The following is a 23,517-nucleotide window of genomic DNA, read 5'->3' as shown; positions in this document are numbered from 1 at the left end:
TAAACGGGTAACCCGACACTACCCACCGACCCGTTTAATAAACGGGTTAGCGGGTTGGGTTGACCCGCTCGCCTAACCCGTTTATTAAACGGTTCAGCTGGGTTGGCGGGTTGGCATACCCCTAACACAAACCCGACCCATTTAATAAATGGGTTAGGCGGGTTGACCCGTTTATTAAACGTGTTCATTTAAGCCAAACCCAAACCCGCCTAAGAGGCAGGTTGGCGGGTCGTGTCAAGTTTTGCCACCCCTAATGCTCGGGGTGATTTTTGTAAATTGATCAATCCATATGAGTTTACCCACCAACTATGTCACATAGGTTTAGGTGTGCGGGTGCGGGTGCGGGTGTGGGTGCGGTGATGTGGAACTTGAAAAAAACTTGGGTGGGGGTGCGGGAGGGTATATAAGGTGGGGGGTGCAGGAGGGTATATATAATTTTTAACAGTTAACAATAGCACTAATAAAATAAAAAAGACATTTAGTTTTTGCCCTAATTCCCCACCCAACCCCATTCATTTTTTATTTTTATTTTTATTTTATTTTTGGGGGGGGGGGGGGGGGTCAAGGGTAGGACACTGCACCGAGTGTCACACCCGCACTTGTGATACGGGTCAAGTTGGAACCGTACTGCCTAGGGCAGACGAATAATGCGCAGCAACAGCCAACAGCATGTGTAAGCAGTAAAGGAAGCTGCCCAGTCAGCAAGAGAACCTGTCAACAGCAACAGTTGGTGCAGTGGTCAGCAACCAGGGAATAAGGGCGTCATCAGCAGGTCTTGAAGTGTGGGCCTCCCAATGAGCTGGTGCCCACTTCAGCCATTCTATAAATAAGTAGATGCAGGTGTAAAATCCATTCTTGAACATTTCTATAATCTGAGTTTGATTCAATAAGAACAACTTGACTTTTGACTCTAGCTTTAGAATGGCCTCCAAGCGAGGATCGGCTCCTTCAGCTCTTTCGCAAGCTGAAGAAGATTTCCTTAGATCGTTCTAACGATCTTCATCCCATTTCCATCCAATCTCATTGCTCTAAGTCGGTCAGCTTGAGAATTTCAGTCAGATCATGCTTAAGTGAATGACTCAACCTCCAGTGACATTAGCGATCTGTCTAATGCACTGATCTCTCAGCTACAGCTAAGTGCATACTCGACTATCTCTGGATTTTTATTATAAATGGTTGAAATGCAATTCTTTGCAGGAAGTGATCATAGATTATATTGCAAGTGCACGCATCTCACTTGAGACATTCGAATTGGACACTGTTCGAACGCTCCAGTGAATTGAGCCAGTCCTCATTCACTGCTCCAACCTTCTAAGCTAAGTGCATCAACAACTGAACCAAGTCTGATCATTCTTCAAACCGTTAACTACTATCCTGCAGGTTGAACCTCAGTCAGTTTATATCCAAATGTTCGCAGTAGTTCCTTCAGCCATGATAGTGAATCCTCAAAGGAGACATCGACCTTAGCTTCGGCAAAGACTTGAGCTCTTAGACGCCTACATGTGTGACTTATATTTCGGTACAAGCATGTTATCTGAAAACTCCTGTGTGAGTTAACTACAGGCTACGGTTGTGTGCACAACCTGTCACTGTACTTGAGGCACCTGTGTGCATCGATTTGTTAAATCTTGTAACGGGTGCCTGCGAGCACCATATAAGCGCGACAGAGATCCAGAAATCAAGAGAGACTGTATCAACTGGTATCAGAGCCAATGTCGCCGAAGACATTGTTTAAGGAAGATCTGTTGGAGACTCTACAGCAGAAGTTTAAGGAAAAAGATGAGTTGATTGTGTTACGAACAACTGCACTAGAGATGAAGCTTGATCAATTCAACGGCTGCATCATTGTGCTCCAGCTGGAAATGTCAGAGAAGTATCCTAAAATAATGTCGCATTTGCACTCCTAGGAGAAACAGAACTTTCCTTAAGTTGCGCTATCTACAGAGCCACCTGCGGTAGATGCAGATTCTCATGGCGCTTCTGCGGTTCAACCTGTGATTGATCTAACAGGAAAGACAGTCAAGAAAGTGATCATAGATTATACCGCAGGGGCGCATATCTCACTTGAGATATTCAAATTGGACACTGGCCGAACGCTCCAGTGAATCGAGCCAGTCCTCATTCACTGCTTCAACCTTCTAAGCTAAGTGCATCAACAACCGAACCCAGACTGATCATTCTTCAAACCGTTAACTATTGTATCCTACAGGCTTAACCTCAGTTAGTTTAGTTTTAGACATTTGCAGTAGTTCCTTCAACCACAATAGTGAATCTGCAAAGGAGACAACGCCCATAGCTCAGGCAAAGACTTGAGCTTTAAGACGCCTACGTGCGTGACTTACATTTTGGTACAAGCACATTACCTGCAAACTCCTATGTGAGTTAACTGCAGGCTACGGTTGTGTGCACAACCTGTCACTGTACTTGAGGCACCTGTTTGCGCCCATTGGCTAAATCTTGTAACTGGTGCATGTAAGCACCGTATAAGCGTGGCAAAGATACAGAAATCAAGAGGGACTGTATCACCTGAGTCGCATTGCGTCGACATGGGTGCAACACCCTGCTGTTGAATCCCTGTGACATAGCCCACCATATACTCGGCAACATCCTAAAGGAACTCTCCATTCCACAGTCTGATAGATAGGTTCGGTAGACGAATCCAGACTGAAACTAAGTTCATGACTTCAAGTACATGGTATACCAGGATGTCGTTGATTGACAATAGGGTTTGGCCCGCTGGTCCGGGCCAGGCCTATTATATTATGTATAATATATTATATTTTTTTTATGTTTTATATATACACATGTGATACGGGCCTCACTTTAAATGTCAATAAAGAACAAGCCAAATCCAGCTAAAAAGGTCAAGTTCGGTAGGAGGGGCTCAGCCAGTCAGTTCAAGCAGTTCAGATCAGTTGGGTAAGAGGTATAGAGTTCAGCATGTGCTAAATTAAGTGATGAAATGGTTTTAACAGAAGGATAAAGGTCGTTGTCAGAGGGGCTTTAATGAATGACATCTGCAAGATGATCGATGTTCACATGATGTGCGGCTGGAGCATGCCATTGAGGATTGGAAATCACTGTCAATGCTATAGAGTTCATGCTCTCTACACGATCAGAAGGACATTCCAGCTAGCGCGATGATTGGACATACAACCAGCGATCGGCTAAAGCATCAAGCATCTGCGATCTTGCATAAGTTGCGGTTCACTGGCCGACTGCGTGTGTGCAGCATTCTGGCTAAGGTGCCTATGTGCGTTGATACATTATGCTTGTGTGCCCCCTACAAGCACACATCTGCGAGTGTATTCTTCACTACGCCTGTGAGCGTCGAGTCACATGGTGCCTATGTGCGCAAGTTTGAGTCACGCCTACGTGCATCGAACCAGATTTTGTGTCATAGAGCTTGTGCACACTAGTTAAGGAGTTCAAGGCAATGAACGTTCCTAGCCAGGGCATAACAAGTGGTATCAGAGCCATGCCGCCAAAGTCTACTCCATTGAAAGAGATCATGCTTGATCAGATCCAGCAAAAATTAGAAGAACATATTGATCAAAGTATTGTGTGCTTGAATGCAATTGAGGAGCAGTTCAACAAATCTGACAACAGACTTGAAAGTCTGGAAATGCAACTCGGATCAATCAAGGTGGATATGCAGACCATTCTGATGGAGTTGCATCAACAACAGCTGAGTAAGAAAGAATCGCACAGAGAGGTGCAGAAGGAACACTTGCCAGATGAACATCAGCAAGATCAGCCGATGACGTCCAATATGCCAGATCGAGATGAGCTTAAAGGTAAAGGTACGATTTCACAGGATTTAAACCCAAAATTACCTAGTGGTAGTATCCCTGCGCACTATGGTGACAGGCGCACGGGGTATGGTTTGACGCAGGACCATGAGCGTCATGATGAGCACAACACTCAAGGAACATGTTGCATGCATGAGTTTCGCCAGGAGAGGGATGTGTGGGCTATACTGCACGCCTTTGGTGAGCAGTGTGTGCCAAGTGCGCGTGAGGACTTAGAGGATGATAGCTTGTACGCATAAGGAAAAATGCGCTACACTCGGGAGATAGGCGGAACATGCGCATATACCACAACGTGCTATGCGCATGAGAGTTATGGTGTGCGTGTTGATTGCGCCATGCGCTATGCGCGGGAAGGCTATGGGGTGCGCAGTGTGTGCGACGTGCATGGTGTACACGACAAACGCAGTGTGCGTGATAAGCATGATGCACGAGATGAGCGTGGTATGTGTAATGAGCACGATTTGCCCGTCGAGCATGGCATGCCACAAGCATATGAAGTGTGTACCATGGCATACGAGCATGAAGGACGAAGAGCCTTATCTGTGCAAGAGATACGCACAACAGTGACAGGTTTGATATAGCAGGATTACAATGAATGTGCACACGAGGATGATTTTGATGAATGGATTGAAGGGGCAAAAATGCATGATTACGACAACTTTGATTGATACCACAAATAATTTGAAAAACATGCAAATTTTTCAAGATTCATCAAAACTCCATTCTCTACATTCTCGAGGAAGAATCCAAGTGAATGGATCTATAAAGCTCGACAGTTTTTTGTATGTCACAATGTTAAGCATCAATCATGAGCTTCGAGGGAGAAGCTTTGAGATGGTTTCGATGGTATGAGCAAAGGTAAAGGTACCCTACTTGGAATATCCTTAAAGATGATATTGTGAAGAGGTTTGGTCATACTCCTTACATCAACCACCATGGGGCTGAAATGAAGCAATTTTGCCAATTAGGGAGTGTGCAAGAATATCAAGCATAATTCAAAAATTTATGTTCCTTATAAAAAGAATAGAATAAAGGAGCACTCTTGAGTTCTTTCATAGGAGGACTCAAAGATGACATCTATCATGAGCTCTTAGCTCAAAATCCGAAATCACTTGAAGAGTGTTATCTTCAAGCGCGCATAGTGGAGGAAAAACATAAAAGAATGCATGGAGTGCGCAAGAGTTCATGGAATTCCACTTCAAATTCTAAAGTCATACCAAAGTACATACCTAATAAGGGATTTGGGTTTAAGGGTTCCAATAACCCTAAAGTTGAGTGCATAACTCCGGAAGAAGAGAATGATTTAAGAAAAAAAGGTTTATGCTTTAAATGCAAGAGCAATTGGAAGCTCGGACATAAGTGTAACTCTCTCAAATGCCTATTAGTGACTAGTGATGAAAAAGAAAGTGGTTCGAAAGAAGAAAAAATCATGGAAGAGTTCGACCAAGAGGAAATTGAAAATATTCAAGGATCAATTGGTCAATGCTATGCCTTGGGGAGTAAATCCGCCCCAAATTTTATGAGAGCTTTTGACATATTTTTCGGCAAGAGAGTTGAAGTTCTCATAGATATGGGGTCAACACACAATTTTGTCAGAGAAGACTTAGTGTCTAAACTCAAGTTTATGCCACATGAACATTCGAGGTTCGATGTTATGGTAGGAGATGGAAGTCATCTCAAGTGTGGTCACCTATGCATGGATGTGGAACTTAACCTTCAAGGTTTTCATTTTAAGTTGGACTTGTTTGTTTTACCCATAAAATGAGCCGATGTGGTGCTTGGAATGTGTTGGGTACGCTCACTTGGAAGTGTCACATGAAACATCACTAATATGGAGATGGCATTTGCCAAGGCGGGACGACCTATGAGCTTGAAAGCTAATAACTCATTAGAGGAAGTAATTGTTGATAGCCAAGAAGCACTCAAAATCTTTCGGGCTACTCATATGGCTTTTATATATTTGGCACAACCATTTGCAACTAAAGAAAAGTCCAAGCTAGAAGAATAAGTTTTGTCGGATATGAATGATTTACTTGAGTCATTCCAAGATGTGTTTGGAGAACCTAAAGGGTTGCCTCCTTCACGCTCCCAAGATCATCATATTCCTCTAATGAAAGAGTAAGGGCCAATAAGTGTAAGACCACACCAGTATGATTTAGCACAAAAAAGTGAAAAAATCAGCAATGAAGCTTTTAGCTTTTGGCTCAAATTTGGAGATGGTCTCGCATAGAGGAGTTTGGTCTTTCTAGTCTTGTCGCTAATTAGTGAAGGATCATCGTTCACTTCCTTCATTTTTATTTCACATTCCGTTCTGACAACTTTCTAATCTTCGATCTGATTAGTTTCAATATTGTCGCAATCCAACCGGCAATCACCGGAATCCAAAGAACTCTTGACGATTTTAGGAACTTCAATAAGTTCCTGATCATCGATAAAACTATTACAGCTAAGTGCAATCACTCAAGTAAGATACCAGTTGATCTGTTGCATCTGCAAATCACCTTTTCCTGTACAGGTTTGCATCTTAAGGAATGACATTTGCAAGATGATCGATGTTCACATGACGTGTGGTTGGAGCGTGCCATTGAGAATTGGAAATTGTTGTCAGTGCTAAAGAGCTCACGCTCTCTACACGATCGGAAGGACATTCCAGCTAGCACGGCGATTGGACATACAGCCAGCGATCGGCTGAAGCATCAAGCATTTGCGATCTTGCGCAAGCCGCGGTTCACTGGCCGACTGCATGTGTGCAGCATTGTGGCTAAGGCGCCTACGTGCGCTGATACATTGTGCCTGTGTGCGCCCTACAAGCATGCACCTGCGAGTGCATTCTTCACTGCGCCTGTGAGCACTGAGTCACACGGCACCTGTGTGTGCAAGTTTGAGTCGCGCCTGCGTGCGCTGAACCAGATTTTGTGTTATAGTGCCTGTGCGCACTATTTAAGGAGCAGTCCCATGTCCTTGTACTTAATTTATAGTCCCAAGCCGGGAGCATTGTCCACCTCTGCTCACAAGTCTCCAAGTGATTTATTCTGTGCTTAGCAACCAGATCCACTGCCAACCACATACCACCAGCTTCGAGCCTTGGAGGATGCTTTATCACCAGGGTCCCAAGGCTTGGAGCCTCTAGATGAAGGCTGGCCCTCTCCTTGGACGCCCTACTGCACGTTTGTGTACAATAGAAACACCCGTGCTCCGGACTCCTGAGTCGAGAGAATCGGCACAACTCCCCAATCTGAATTTCATCAAAACTTATGCAAGGCCATCGGTCTTACTCCTCTTTTTTGAGATACCTGAGAATGATAGTAGCGAAACCATTTGGAGGGCACTGAATCTTGGTGCTAATGTTAGGTATGCTTTGTCTGTTACACTTTGTGCGTGGACAATACAAATAATGCACTACTTGTGTGGAGGCTATGTGCGCTTCATATAATTGCTAAAAACTATTGACAATTGGTTAAAGTTGCAGACTGCAACAACTCTTTATCCAGTTAACACATTTGTACATGCTGCACGTGTGTGTTTTTTTTTTCCTTAATTTTTTCGGGCACCCACCTTTTTCTCTCTCTCTCTCTCTCTCTCTCTCTCTCTCTCGGGTTCTGTACTAGTTCACGACTGTGGGTGTTTATTATTCATGTTTTCCCAAGATGTCATGTCGCCTGTAAAAATCAAAGGTGCAGGTTATTCTAACATAATGGGACCTCATATATGCATTCTTCATGGTCGAAATGATAGAAATTGGCTTATTCAAAAGTTGATGATTCGTAACAAACTTTGTACATCACATTGGAAGGTGATGATCCGGAAAAAAAATACTGTCCTCACTCTCCTCCCATTAGGAGGAACCGATCTCTCTCTCTCTCTCTCTCTCTCTCTCTCTCTCTCTCTCTATATATATATATATATATATATATATATATATATATATATATATATATATATATATATATTTTTTTATATATATATGTGTGTGTGTGTGGTTAAAAATATAAAGAACCCGATTAAATGTCCCAGTGGTATCTTGATGCATGACCAGGACAAACTTTTGTCCTCCCTTATCCTGAATCTCGATTGAGTCTTGATGTGGCGGCGGTCCCATGCCCAACTTGACCGGCAATGCATGAACCCTTCTGCTTCTCTCTTATATATACTAATGGTTGGAGGCATCCCAGACTTAGTATCTCTCTCTTTCTCTCAATGGTTAATTTTGTGTGGAATCCTTATTTCTCAATACCGGGGGCATTGGTTCTACTCGGGCTGCTGTTTGGAGCACCAAATGGGTCAGGCAATCGAACAATTCAACCCACGGTAGCGTTTTAATTGCTCAGATCTCAAATGGAGGAGATTTTTAGCTTGAAGGAGGATATCATTTGCCCGCAAAGGAAATCCTTCTTGGGGTATTCAATTTTTTAAGGACTTGAAAGCTCCCCAAAAATGTCCTCTCCATGATCTCCCACGTGACTTCTTTTTCAATTACTTAAGAGCTCACTTTCTTTCTGCTATTGAAGAAAACAAATAAATTTTCAATTTCAAAATTTCAAACTGTAATCTTGTTAAATTTATTCACAACTCCACATGAGAACTGTTTTGGACCACATGCAACAGTAACAGCGTGTCTAAACCGCTCCTTTATCATTTTCTACAATAGAATTTGACTGTAATTGTCCTAAAGCCAAGTCCAGGCTCGATCCTTTAGTCACTACTATACGGTGACTTGATGAACTCATTAACTCGACTAAGATTTGATAAACTCCATCCTCTTGCTGTCCACTTTAGTCACTTCATGAAGTCAGTAACCAACGGGACTCCGCTTGTCTGGTAGGCACATCACCTTGTGTTGGGACGTTGCAAGTTCAAATCCCAATGGTATGGTTGTATAACTGGTGGGGTCTGCCTAACCTCAGTTTGCCTATAAAAAAAAAATCGGCTATTCTTCACCAAGTAGGATGCCAAGAACCAAGGTTACTTGGTCAGATCACTGGATCTCGTCTCATAAAAATTTCATTTATAAGGCTCTGCTCTCATGTAAAGGAAAGATTTTCTTGAGAATGGGCATGGATTTTTAAAAAATCCTGTCAGCTCAGACTTCTCGTGAGAAAGCTTTCAGGTATGAAAGGATTTACACATAAACAATGATAGGTGGTGGGAAAATCTGGGGCTCACTCGTGCCAGCATAGCACTTTCCTATGATAATGATTTGATGTTTGTTTCATTGATTAGGATTGTCAGCTCAGTACTTTCCCATGAAAGTTGCATGAAACAAACGAAGCCTTCCTACTTTTTTTCCCTAATGTTCTAGAAAACTTGTCATGTTTTTTAAAAAAATGAAAGGAAAATCAAGTTCTGAAATTTGAAATGTCGTTACCCTTCGCAGAAGCTCAATCCGTCGGAGTATGCTACGGCATGAACGGCAACAACTTGCCGCCTCCAGTGGAAGTCGTTGCGCTGCTACAATCAAAGAACATCAGAAGGGTCCGGCTGTACGAACCGAACCCAGCAGCCCTCCAAGCGCTGAGAAACTCTGGGATCGAAGTGATCCTAGGTGCCCCAAATACAGACATCCAGCAGCTCGCAACCAATGCATCATTCGCTGGCTGGTGGTTCGCAACGAACGTCCAGGCATACCTGCCGGACGTCCGGTTCCGGTACATCACCATGGGAGTCGAACTCGTCCCTGGAGCCCAAGCCCAATACGTGCTTCCGGCCATGCAGAACATGTTGAATGCCATTCGTGGGTCGGGTCTCCAAGACCAGATCAAGGTATCCACAGCAGTGGCCACGTCGGTCGTCAGCGGATTCCCTCCCTCAGCGGCCACATTCACACAGGAAGCCGCACCCTTCATGGGCCCAATCGTGAACTTCCTGGCAAAATCAGGAGCCCCACTCATGGCAAATGTGTTCACTTACTTTGCCTATGTGGGCAACCGCAGCAACATCTCGCTGCCGTACGCCCTCTGCAGAGCCAACTGGGACGTGTTCACCGACCCTGTCGGCCAACTCCGGTACCGGTGCCTCTTCGACGCCATCGTCGACACCCTCTACTCGGCAATGGAGAGGGTCGATGTCGACACCCTCTACTCGGCAATGGCGAGGGTCGATCGACCCAATGTTCCCATCATCGTCTCGGAGAGTGGGTGGCCGTCGGGCGGTCGGCGAAGGTCCTCCAAAGTGCAACAGGTGCAACAGCTATGACGGCATCACCAACAGGGCCAATGCACAGACGTACAACCAGAACCTAGTGAACCACGTGGGTCAAGGTACCCCAAAGAGACCCTGGGCGCCGCTCGAAACCTACATATTTGCCTACACAATGAGAACCAGAAGCCTGCTGGAATAGAGCAGAACTGGGGGCGCTTCTACCCCAACAAGAAGCTGGTGTACCAAGTTAACTTCCCTTAATTAAGTCGAGGACCAAGGGATTGACTGCAGATCCCGTGCAATCACGTATCACACTTTGAGTGTGCCGCTGTACCCAACTGCCCTTCATCTGCTGTTGGGCCCCACAACTGATGGGATGTCAGCCAAAGGTGGAGGGCAACCAGGTGCAGCGGCACACTTAAAGTGTGCAATGTGATTGCACCTGATCTGCTCATCAAGTGGTTTGGGGATGTGGTTGATAAGACCTGAGTCATATTTTGCTTCAAGTATGATGTAGTATAATAACAAGACTGGTGATGGTGATAATGTAATAACTAAGGATCTTGTCATCTGAATAAATGTGAAGCAAAGTGTCAAATTTTTGTGTAAATGGTCAGCGGACAAGGTTATTATACAGGCTTGGAAGTGTAGGGCCATTAGACCATGAATTATTGAAAGTTTTAAATTTGTATGAAACAGATCACGTAGCACACTTCATCCATGGTTAGGGATGGCAAATCTGTATGAAACAGAAAAATAATCCCATAGGGTGGTACATCAACGCTAGCTGTCCAACCGATGTGTATTGATGGCTGAGACCAGTCCACATTCCTGATGAAAATATGGACTAATCCTAACCGTTGGCTGGACGACTAATAATCACCGCAGATGGATCCTATCATATGTCATAAGATGGGATTGGTAATATAAAACAGATGCGGCTGACTTGCCATCATCTAATGGGTCTAACGTACACACAAGTTGGGTTTGCACACAATAAGATGGGTCAGCACTGTCCCAGATTCAGCGACGCACTTTGGGCCGATTACGGATCCAGTAATCAAGGCGACCTCTTCCTCTAGATTTGGAAGCGTGTGTCCCATTCTCAAAACACAGAAGTTAGATAAGAATGCGGTAGAACATAACTTTTCAACAACAAAACTTGCTAATCGGAAACCCTTGTCGGCCATCAATTTGTCTCGGGATCTTTGTCATTTAGACCAGATAATCCACGAAGCCCAAGCCCAATAATAGGTACAACCCCTTCATTAAATGGACCTGTGTTTGGGTCAGATATGATCCAAATAAGCTTGCCAAACGAACTTGTCTATGCAAAGGTGTTAACATCGTCAATTTTAACATGAAGAATGAGGTGAAAATAAATGCACCTCATGGGTGAGGTACACCAACCAATGACCATACCCAGCAGTATCATTAGGATCGGCCTAGGTTTTGCTGAAAATTCATGCATGAACCAAACGAAGGAAATGAAGGCCTTTAGGAAGGAGACCCACAAGTTGAAGATATGGGTGCATGCAGGTTGCGTTTGATTACCGCATATTAGAGATCCGAGGATTCTGAAGTAGAGATCCTCAGATCTGTAATCTGAGGTTCTCTAGTCCGACACCCCTCTTCGATCCACTAAACATCGGTTCTCGTCAGAGATCCGAATTAATCAAGCACACCCTAGAAGACGCCTAGTAGTAAAAAGTAAAACAGTGAAAAGGAACCAGTAAAATGCTATGAGGGCTCAGACAGGGTCAAACTGTGAGATGGTGGTGGTAATGGTGAGATGGTGGGTAGTGGTGGTGGTGGTGAGGAGTATAAAAATAGTTTTTCTCTTAGTAGGAAACATTACTCCACCTCCCCCACAAAGGAATGTTTCCCATCAAAAGGTGTGTTTTTTAGAAAAACTCTCTGAAAAGAGTTTCTCTCATTTGTATGGGTCAGAAAATCCGTATGGGTTTTTAATTTTGCATCACTTTTATTACATCTTTCTCGCTTTCACATGTGCCCTAGAGCCTCAGCTTTTGGTTGATTTTTTAAAGAGGTCCCCCATGTTTTTTGAAAGGTTTAGCAGGCTATTTTTTTATCGATAGCTGAGACCAGTCCACGTTCCTAAGGAAAATATGGACTAATCCTAGCCATTGGTTGGACGACAAAGGATCAACACAGATAGATCATATCATATGTCATAAGATGGGATCAGTATTATAAAACCGATGCGGCTGGCCTGCCATCAAATGGGTCTAAAGTAGGGGTGTCAACAGGTCGGGTTTGGTTAGGACCCAGGTAGAACCAGACCTGGCCTAATTTTCGGGTATGGTAGCAGGTCCAGACCTGAGCCTAATCAGACCCACCAAAAGAGAAGCCATACTCGGACCCGATAGATAAGAACTACATGAACCAGACTCGGGCAATACCCAGTAAAACTATATTTTATTTGTCATTTTTTCATTAAAAATTTGTGAGTCTTAATCAGAACTTGGGTCAATCCCAGGTCTGTTATAAAATTTTACAAACTATACCCAGGTCCATATACTAATCAGACCTTTGGGTTCAGACCCTATAGGGTTTTGTTGGGGTTAGGTATGGGTAAACCCAACCCGTTGACACCCTTAATCTAAAGTACACAAGCGCATTGGGTTTGCAACCATAAGATGGGTCAGCACTGTCCCAGATTCGGCGATGCACTTTGGGCCGATTATGGATCCAGTAATCAAAGGAATTACTTTTCAAGGCAGTCGCTTCCTCTAGATTTGGAAGCTTATGCCATTCTCAAAACACAGAAGTTAGATAAGCATGCACGAGAACATAACTTTCCAACTACAAAACTTGCTAATCTGAAAACGATTTAACGGCAAACAGGGATGTAATCGGTTCACATTCGGATCGGATGTTGTCAATACCAAATCTGACTAATCACATGTTGCCTAAACAGATTCAGATTCGAACCTGGGTTTATCCAGGATTAACCCTTGCCGGTCATCAATTTGTCTTAGGATTGATGTCATTTACATACCAGATAATCCATGACGTCCCGGCCCAATAATCGGTACAACCCCTTCATTAAATGTATCAGTGTTTGGGTCAGATATGATCCAGATAAGCTTGACATACGAACTTGGTCTATGCAAAGGTGTTAACATCGTCAAATTAACATGAAGAATGAGGTGAAAGTAAATGCACCTCATGGGTGAGGTACACCAACCAATGACCCTACCCAGTAGTATCATTAAGATAGGGCTAGGTTTTGCAGAAAATTCATGCATGAACCAAACTAAGAAAATGAAGGCCTTTACTTAGGAGACCCACAAGTTGAGTTCAGGTATTTGTAAAGCTTTGATGTGTGAGTTTAACAGGATGTTCGCGATGTTTGCAAATATGATTATGCAATCTTCATGAAGTCCACAAAAAACATGTGAACTTCCTTTATATCGCACAAACTTTGTCAGTTTCGGACATGCAAAGGGTAAACAGGTCCTAATAAATTTGCCTATTTGTGATTTTGGGCATGGGCAGATATGAGAAATTATGGTTTTTACACCAATGAGTACACGAGTAAGGAGGGTTTTTTTCCTAGTTATCCCAAAAGAAAAGACAACATTAATCTTTTTGTGCCAATCTTCTAAAACAATATTATTCGTTCATATGGACATGATTGATTCCAAAGAAAAGAAATGAGAATCTAACATCAACTACAATCAAATAAAGAAAAATGAAGCTGGTTGCGTCACATATTTATTCATTTTAATAAGAGGACCAAAAATATAAATATTGCACATTAATCAGAGACGAGTAATGTTCATGCATAAGAGTAGTAAATAACGAATCTAAGACTGAGCCAGCGCAACCAGGTCTTCATGCCAAGTGCAGTTTCTTTGGGTTATAAATATAAAAAAAAAAATCTTACATGTTGAGCATACAGTTCAAAGTACCCAACTACTTAGAGTAAGTAGCACTTTGGTTAAAAAATAATAATAATTAGTTAGACCAGCTAAGATAAAATTGGAAAACTTAAATTTTCTTTTGACATTGGAATACCTAGTTGACTCCAACTTAACTTGACGTACTTTCAGATAAGGCCAAACTCTACAAGCGAACTTTTAAAAAACTCACAAATATGAAACTTCTATAAATACCAATTTTAGATATATTAAAAGCATAATAAATGGACCCACATATAATTTTGTAAAATTTTTAGCTTTAATCATAAAACAAAATTTTAGAAAAATCATATTTGATAAATAGCAATTTTCATTCAAAGTAGCAAAATTACAACAAAACAACTACGCCTTCATCCCAAAACAATTGGGGTCAGCGATATGAACCAAAAAAGAAATTCATTTTGGGTCTTCCACATGAATCCTTTTCCTCCAATCATTTCTATCCAACGTCATGTCCTCGGTGAGGTTCAAAGCATTCATATCCTTTCCTATCATCTCCATCCAAGTCTTCCTAGGCCTACCCCGACCTCTTTTAACAAATATATTTTCCCATTTCTCCAACCTTCTAACTGGAGCATCATTAGGCCTTCGCCGAATATGTCCAAACCACCGTAAACGATTCTCTCGCATCTTATTTTCAATGGGTGCAACACCTACCTTCTTACGTATCTCTTCGTTCCGAATCTTATCTTTTATTGTATTTCCACACATCCATCTAAACATCCGCATCTCAGCTACACTCATTTTTTGAATATGATGTCTCTTGGCAGCCCTAAAAGAGAGTGCAACACGAGGACTTCTCAGGAGGTCACCCATCCCAGTACTACTCTCGCCCAAGCACGCTTAACTTCGGAGTTCTGATGGGATTCGGTGCTTTAGTGCTGGTATGATCGCACCCATAAATATTTTTGAAAAAATATTTATATTTGAAAAAATAACAATTTTCATTCAAAATAAATATTTTTTTGCATTTAAAAGAATTGTAACCATGCAGCCAAATGTGATTAAAAGTTTGGTTAATACAATGTATGTGATTGCTTTCCACAATTCCTGAAATAAATTTCATTATTTTCAAAATAAAAAAGTTTGATTAATATAATGCATTCACACTAAATCAACGTAATGAGCACAAGAAAAAAGTCCAACTTACCCAACAATAGACACCTGCTTGTGTAATTCAATTGCTTAACCACGTAATCTAGGATCCAATCCATGATAGCTCATCCTCGTTGGTTTATTATTAAATAATTTTATGCAGCTAAATTGCCTCTCAAGCACAAATGCTAGCATCTTACATTTATTTTCAGATACAGAATGAACTAACCAGTCTTAATCCACTCCTCATGAGATTGATCACAAATAATCCTTGGCTTATTAAGTTAACATGGACTAAGGTTTTCATATTCATGTGATTTTTAAATGCTAAAAGATTAAATTATAACAAGAAACAAACAGTTAGTCCAGTTTCTATAAAGCTATATTCGTTGACATGTTTTCTTCATTATCAGAAAAATGTACTATGAGATTATGCACAGAAAGTTTTCTAACATACCAGCATATGTGACATTTCTTATCAGCATGTTATGCATATTATGTTAACCTTGTATGATGTATAAGCAAAGATGCCATTTAAGAAACATCTATCATGATACTGAATTTTATGCAAAAAATGTTCTGTACCTTCCTGAATGTCAAAGTAGCTAGGGGTGTGTCTGAGAGCATCATAGGCTCATAGCATCACTGTGGTCAAAACATAACGAGAACCTAAAAATATACAAAGAGCAGCATGCTCCATATAAAAAAAGGTTTTGTTACCAAGATGCACCTCACTGCATTTGCTTGCATTCCTCTTCTAGCTTCAATAGAAGGGAATCAATTGGAGCTGCATAGTTGAGAAACTGCAATCATAAAAACACATCTTTAAGTATTTCCAAGCAACCTTAATGCATTTATTGAAGTTTGTCCAGGAGACATGAATTTATGCACGTGTAACCCCAGGGATGAACATGAAAAGGATCCAAGTGTGCCTGTTATATGCTATGGGACACTGTACAAACCCATATTAAGTCTTTACATCAAATGCACAAAATTGCATGAAGCACATACTACTTGTTGGATTTGAATGCTTGATAACTGTTATCATCCACCAAAATGAGCTATTACCGGCTTCCGGAAAGCCAAAGGAAAAGGGGAGAGAGAGAGAGAGAATATTTCATCTCTCATGCCCCAATCAGTCCAAGTACTTCACTTCTGCTAGCAATGGAATGCTAATAACATTGAGAATAATACCCACCTGGGTCACTTGAGTGGCAGTGGGCCTAGGGAGAAGGTGCTGACCCCTTCATCCCAGGTTTGACTCCCACCAGGTGTGTGGATACCTTTAACTGGTGGGCACCATAAGGGCTTGGGTGTTAGTGACCCCACCCTGGGTTTACCTTACAGGGGGTTGGCTCATTAAGTGCCCCGGTTCTCAGCGACGGTCTCGTCATATATATATATATATATATATATATATATATATATATATATATATATATATATATATATATATATATATATATATATATATATATTGAGAATAGCCAGTAAGCTCAATAATTTCTAAAATGCATGGAACCATATTTAATTCCTGTCATCTAGCATCAAAAGAACACAATCAAGCAAATTTACCTCATTTACAAGTTCTTCACATTTGCTGCCTAATTTCTGCAATAGTGCTTCACCATTATTCCTTGTTGAAGTTGTTTGCATGTTTATCTTATTTGCCTACAAAATATAGAGAAGCCAACAAATAATTTGTCAGTTTGAAATATTCCAGATAGCTGCTCATTTCAATGCAATATTTTGCAATACATCAGCAATAATGGCTTCAATCTTTTTGTGTCTTAGATCCAGCTCCAGTAGTTCTAATTCTGTTGCTGACTTGACAGCATTTAATTCTCCATCGGCCTCCCCAAATTTTAGCTTTTTCTCTTGCTCTAATGCCCTTGACGTCTTTTCAGCATCATCAACTGAAAAATAAATACAAAATATTTTTGTTTGACATAGATAGATAGATAAATAGAAGGCCAAATGTCTAATGAAATCATATGAAGGATTTTTTGCAACCTTTGCCTTGCAACTCAACCCGTTTTGCGTCAAGAGACATAGCCGTCAGTTCCACATCACTAAGCTTAGCTTTTATTGCTTTAACATCTTTCTCAATGGACTTGCAGGAATTTACCTGGTCATCAGTAGAGAGATCTTATTTGAAGAGACATACATGCATGGATCACCTATAACAGTTTTCCTGAAAAACAGCCATATATATCGAGCTTAATTGCTCAAAAAACATGGATATAATATGTGTTCAAGAAATAAAGATGTCAGAGAGGATAGATCGTTCATTAACGAGCGTTGGAGACATTGCTCTTTTGTCACTCGTCCGTCGGTTGGCCGGTCCTGCAGCATATTGATGGCATGGAAGGAGTGCTTGGATGGTAATGTTATTCATGTTGGAAGTTACTCCATCTCCGTACTCTTTTCTCTTGAAAGTGCGGGAATGGAGTTCCTTCTTACAACTGTTTATGGGCCTTGCACTAGTGGGTTGAAAAAGGAATTTTGGAAAGAGTTGCTGAAAATAAAAGTGGAATTGAGCCCCTCCATAAAGAAGGATTGGTGTGTAGGGGGTGACTTCAATTTTATCCTTCGCTTGAAAGACTCCAACCATGCACAATTGTACACAAGGAATATGAGGCGGTTTGAGGCTTTTATGGAAGAAGCACAATTGTAAGACCTTCCTATGCAAGGATCACAATTCGCGTGGTCTAACAAGAGGGTAGTGTCGGTAATGAGGAAGCTTGATAGGTAATTGGTCTCCACAAACATACTTCAACGACACTATGATTTGAAGGCTGCAGTGGACCCAATCACGGTGTCGGACCACTCCTCCATTTGGTTATCTTGGGGTGTGGGGAGTGGAGTCCGAAGTAGAGGATTTCACATGGAACTTTGGTAGAGAAGGGAGCCAGGCTTCATGGAGCTATTATGTGAATGGTGGAATTTGGCTACACAAAGAATCAATGCTAAACTTGGTTTTGTGAGAGGTAAACTCATCAAATGGAACAAAAAGCATTGTTCATTAAAGTTCAAACAAATTGATGAATGGGAGGCTCAATTGAAAATTATACATCAGCAAGAAAATAATACGAAAGTGGAAGAGTATCAAAGGCTTATTGACCGCATTGGGGAGTGGAGGATGCGGGAATGCTTACGATGAAAGCAAAGAGCGAAGGCTCATTGGCTCAAAGCGAAAGAGCTGAACACCCACTTCTTTCACCGTTATGCCTCTACGAGAAGAAGTGTAAATGACATCCCATCTTTGTTCATTGATGGAACACGAAATGAAGGATCATGAATTTTGCATAACGCCACCGATGGAATACGATATATCCGGTTTGGCTTTCAAATCATTAGCTGAGGGAAGGAGGGTCATCTCTAGTGCTTTCACTTTGGAGGAGATAAAGAATGTGATTTGGTCTCTTCCAAATGGCAAAAGTCCGAGGTCGAGGTGTGATGGTTTCCCTATAGAATTCTTCAAGCTTACATGGAAAAGTATGAATGGCTATCTACTTCAAATTATGATGGATTTTAACTATAATGCAATGGTCTGGAGTCTCACGTGTAAGTCAACACTTGTTCTTATTCCTAAGGATCCACAAGCCGATGAGATTGGAAGGTTTGGACCCATCTCTTGGTTGGTTCAACTTTTAAAATCATCTCCAAGATTTTGGCAACAAGAATAAAAGGTGTAATAGGACAACTCATCTTGAAATCGTGAAGTGCCTTCATTCCAGATAGGCGGCTTCATGATGCATGTGTTTTGGCACACAAAACTATTCACTTCATCAAGCATTCAAGTACGAAGTCCTTTATCTTGAAAATTGACCTCAAAAAAACTTTCGATTTACTTGATTGGATATTCATATATTTTTTCTTTTTTTAAGGCAAATTGGGGTTAGGTGGACCCCTACCAAAACAATGGTTGCCCAATGTGGTAGAGGGATTCAATCTTGGACCTTCAGCTTGACAGAGGACCCCACTTACCACTTGGAGATTCATATCTTACTGTATGAAATATATAAGGTTTGGTGAGAATTGGGGGCAATAGGTGGAAGGATTGCTTTCTACAACCACGATTGTGGTAACAATCAATGAAGAAAATGGTTCCTTTTTTAAACCAAAAAAGGGGTTTCGGCAAGGGGACCTGCTCTCCCCTCTCCTCTTTATAATGGCTTTGGAAGCACTATCAGTGATGATTTCAAGTGTGGAGGAGGGTGTTTTCTGTGGATGTAAGGTGTCAGAATCGATTAATATATCACACCTTCTCTTCACGAATGACTTCTTGATTTTTGGGAAAGCCACGGAGGAAAATATGTGGGCCCTATGGGTGATCCTTAAATGTTTTTCGAAGATCTCGGGCCTACGTATTAATGAAGGAAAGAGTCAAATCATGGTGTTCAATGATCAATTTGGGGGCTTGCAAAAGTTTGTCGCGACAATATTTAATTGTGAAGAAGGGTCCCTAGACTCCCTAACAATGAAATAGTTGTGCATCCCACTTCACTTGGGGGTCTCTAGGCAATCGCATTGGAGCATGGTAGAAGATAAAGTTTGCAAAAAAATAAATCATGCTCTTCCCGTTTACTCTCAAGAGCGGGAAGGATTAACCTCATCTATTTTAATATATCCCCTTTGGTGACACTTTCTATAAATTTACAAGATGCCCAAGACGGTTGAAAAGCGCCTCAATACTATGTTTCAAAAGTTCATTTGGCATAGGTTGATTGAAAGAAAATTTATAGCACCGGTTAAGTGGTCGATAATCTCACAACCTTTGCATATAGGAGGCTTGGGGATACACAATTTGGGAAGATTCAACATTGCCTTCTTGTCCAAATGGCTATGGAGGTTATGTGGTAGGGAGGACAAACTACGCATAGTTTTCTTGGAAAAATATGACTTGATTTGTTGGTCTTGGAGCTGGTCTGATAATCATAAATGGAAGAAAGGATCCGGTATTTGGAAAGGATGGGTGGCATTGGATCATTTCAACGTGCAAATTAACTACAAGGTGAGAAATAACATTGCAACTTTATTTTGGCATAATGTGTGGTTTGCTGACTCCAACCTAAAAGACTTTTTCCCACTCTTGTATGCAGCTACTAGGGCCAAATATGGTAAAGTTTGTGATTTTTGGTCTAGTAGGGAGGGCATGTGGGATGTTCTTAAAAGGGAACCATCGGAATCGATTTTTCATGAAGGGACATCACTTATTATAGGTTTATTGTAGGGAAGGTCTTTATCTCAAGGGGAGGATACGATCACATGACCACTTGCTAGTGATGGATCCTTCTCCATATCAAGTATGTATCGGTCCCTAGGCACACCAGCACCTTCATGGCTTCCGAATAAGGCTTTATGGGCAGCAGGTCTACCTCTTTGAGTATCCCTTATGGGTTGGGTGCTACTTCATGATGTGGTTAACACAGAAATCCGGCTCAAAACATGGGGTTTTCACCTTGCTAGCCGTTGCTCACTTTGTTATTGCGAAGAAGAATCCTCTCACCACCTCTTTTGGAATTGCATTTTATTTTTCATGCATTCCTTATTGCATCAAATATGAAAGGACCATTTTTCAGAATGGGACAGTATATCATTTCCTAAGGGGGCTTTGATTGCAGCCCATATGCACTCCAATGGTCACCATTGGAAGTTTGTTTGGCGCATTTGGATTTTGACAGCTTGGAGGCTAATTTGGCTAGAGCGGAATCAATGCAACTTTGAAGGAAAGGCTTGCAGCCTTCATAACATTCTACACCAACTAAGATGGGAGGTCAACGACAGAGCGAGACGCAAATGACCGGATTGCTCCATCAACTGGCTAGGGGGACTTGGCTGGTCTCTTGATGCTGCCTTGGGGACACATTCAGGTCCAAACTGAATCGGTTGAGATGGGGCATGGTGTGGGCTATGATGGCTGGGACGATGGTCTTTTGTATGGATTTTTCTGTTGGTCATTGGTATGGTTTTTGTGGATCTGTATGTTCAATTCTTTTTATGTTGTAGGGGTGTGATCTCTCATCACACGCCGCCTTATTAACGAGATCTGTACTACTTATAGTTATCTACGTTGATTCAATATATTCAGTTCTCTAAAAAAACTGTTTTACTGAAATTTATTATTTATCTTATAACTGAGTAGAAATGGCAAAAGTAACACAGCAATTAACAGTTTTATTTTCAATCTCGAGTTGCTTGTATATATTTGTCCTAGTTATAGTCCCCCACAATTTTTGCACCTATACATATTTAGAAGTGTCCTGAGAACGGAACTGTTGGAATTTTGGCATGGGTGACTCAAGTTAATCCATGGAAGTTCAATCAGAGAGAATGGATCTGGAGAAACAAGCTGACAAATACTGCCTGAACCAGCAAATATTTGTGGCATAGAGCAAGCCTGGTTCCTTTCCATGTAAGGATTCCTGTTTTTGGAATATAAGGCAGATCTCTCATAGTTCATTTATCACTTCTACCATTGTTTATGATGAGTCCTGATATGCAAAGCCTATCTAGAAAAAGAACAGACCAAACCAAAGGATGCAACTGAGCCACCAGTTAAGATGAAAGGACTACTCAGGATTAAAGACTCGAACCTGTTCTAGCATAGTCTGCATCTCTGTCAAGTACTTTGATAGCTTTTTCAATGCCTGAAGGGGAAAAATGTCACATAAGACAAATATACATATCCACTAAATAACAATAAAACAAATGGAGAACATGAAAAGTTGAGCTAGATCAAAACGGTTAGATTGAATAGACGACCTTAGTAATGCTATCATATTTTGCAAGGACAATAATAAGGTAAGATTGGGGGAAAAAGCATATTGCTTCTAAACAACAATTCAAATAAAAAAACAAGGCTATCCACCTCTCTCTTCTGGCTAGTATACTATAAGCATATACAGATTTGCATAAGAAACCAAGAAGAAGAAGAGTGAGGAAGAAGACACAAAGGGAAGAAAGAACGCTTGCTTCATTAACTCAAAAGAACAAAGAAATCACAACTAATAGGGCTCAACCCTTTATGGATAGGCTAAAAGACAAAAATAATTGACTAAGTGCCCTAATGGATAAATTACAAAAGTACCCCTCTGAATAAATCAAATATACAATAGAGAGAGAGGTAGCACGACTTTTTGTAATATATGTATTACATTCTTTAACATATACAACTATTTCATATTCTGGCTACTCTAAAATTATGTTTTTAGACATGTTCACCAACACAAATCCAGTGCTAAAAGTTGAAAACTCGCAAGTGCTAAATTCATAGCCAAATGGCCAAACAAAAGCCGTATTAAAGTGGAGAATATAATAAATGCTTCATTGGCAGTGCCCTGGGTCAGGGTGGGCACCACTCGTGCCCGACCCAAATGGGTCAGGGTGACCCCTGTAATGAAAATACAAAAAGATTACAAATGGGTGTCTCTTATGGGCATACAAGAACACAAGAACATACACAATCAAGGCCACTTACGGGTCAATACAAGAGAACAACTACACAATCCACTTAAGAGCTAAAATACAAGTAAAAAATATAAGAATATTATTATGAGAATGCTTGTGAACAAGTTTAACAAACCTATGTTTGGTGTTCTGATGGAAACATGTGATTGCTAGCTATGTAGATGGTGCTTTTATTGTCAAAACATAACCTTGAGGGTGAGAGCATATGCACCGCCATGTCTTTCAATAATCTTCTCAACCACAAGATTTCAGATGTTGTGGTGGCCATGGCACGATACTCAGCTTCAATGGACGACAACGACACCTTATGGTGCTTCTTTTATTTTAAAGACACCAATGAGTCACCTACAAATATATAGAAACATATAGTTGAGCGTCTATCATTAGGATCTCCTCTCCAATCAAAGTCCGTATAAGCAATTAATTCAAGTAGAGGGGGAGAAAGACAAAACAATCCCCTTAGAAACAGAGTTTTGTAAATATCTAATGATACGTATAACGGCACTCGTGTGAACAGTAGTAAGGGAATGCTGGAATTCACTGGCAGTATGGACTGCATGTGATATATCAGGTTTGGTAATTGTCAAGTATGTGAGGACCCCGATTATTTGGCGATAAGGAGTTAGATTATCAAGCGGTATGCCATCATCTATCTTTATTTTTGCATTTATTACTTCAGAAGTATCTACCCTTTTTCATTAGTAGTGTCAGACCTGTCTAGTATGTCAGAAGCAAACTTGGAATGATTTAGAAAATAACCACGAGCGAAATATGCAACCTCAGTCCCTAAAAAATATCTAAGAAAGCCTAGATTATTCATTTCAAAACTTTGTTTTAAAACATTTTTAATAAAACTAACTCTCTGTTTGTCTTCACGAATGATGTTCATGTCGTCAACATAGAGGAGGTTAACAATACATGCATTCAATCTCTTAATAAACATAATAGTGTCAATATAACAAGAAGTAAAACCAAGTTTAATCATAACAGAAATAAAACGATTATACCAGGCTTTAGGTGTCTGTTTCAAACCATAAAAGGCTTTCCTTAAA

The 23,517-nt window shown here is 41.1% G+C and overlaps 1 protein-coding gene, 1 non-coding gene and 1 pseudogene across 2 annotated transcripts; 1 reads left to right on the top strand and 2 right to left on the bottom strand.

The window, feature by feature from the left end:
- Positions 1-9,167: 9,167 nt before the first annotated feature.
- LOC149836749 (glucan endo-1,3-beta-glucosidase pseudogene) lies at positions 9,168-10,211 on the top strand (annotated as a pseudogene).
- Positions 10,212-14,676: 4,465 nt separating this feature from the next.
- On the bottom strand, positions 14,677-14,795 carry LOC149836748 (5S ribosomal RNA). The gene has a single exon (XR_016432281.1). It is a non-coding gene; the product is annotated as a 5S ribosomal RNA (ribosomal RNA).
- Positions 14,796-15,536: 741 nt separating this feature from the next.
- Positions 15,537-17,077, bottom strand: LOC149836747 (kinetochore protein NUF2 homolog). Its single transcript, XM_090007107.1, has 4 exons — positions 17,006-17,077; positions 16,751-16,908; positions 16,568-16,663; positions 15,537-15,795 (listed from the first exon to the last, which is right to left on the bottom strand). Exons 1-4 carry the CDS (start codon positions 17,043-17,045, stop codon positions 15,724-15,726), a joined length of 366 nt encoding a protein of 121 aa, XP_089863233.1. The 5' UTR covers positions 17,046-17,077; the 3' UTR covers positions 15,537-15,723.
- Positions 17,078-23,517: the final 6,440 nt, after the last annotated feature.

This window comes from Nuphar pumila, chromosome 5 (genome assembly GCF_984573655.1).
Source record: "Nuphar pumila chromosome 5, dmNupPumi1.hap1.1, whole genome shotgun sequence".
In the NCBI taxonomy this organism is placed as follows: Eukaryota; Viridiplantae; Streptophyta; class Magnoliopsida; order Nymphaeales; family Nymphaeaceae; genus Nuphar; species Nuphar pumila.
Note: the sequence above shows the minus strand (reverse complement) of the source record. Positions and strands in the feature narration are given on the sequence as shown.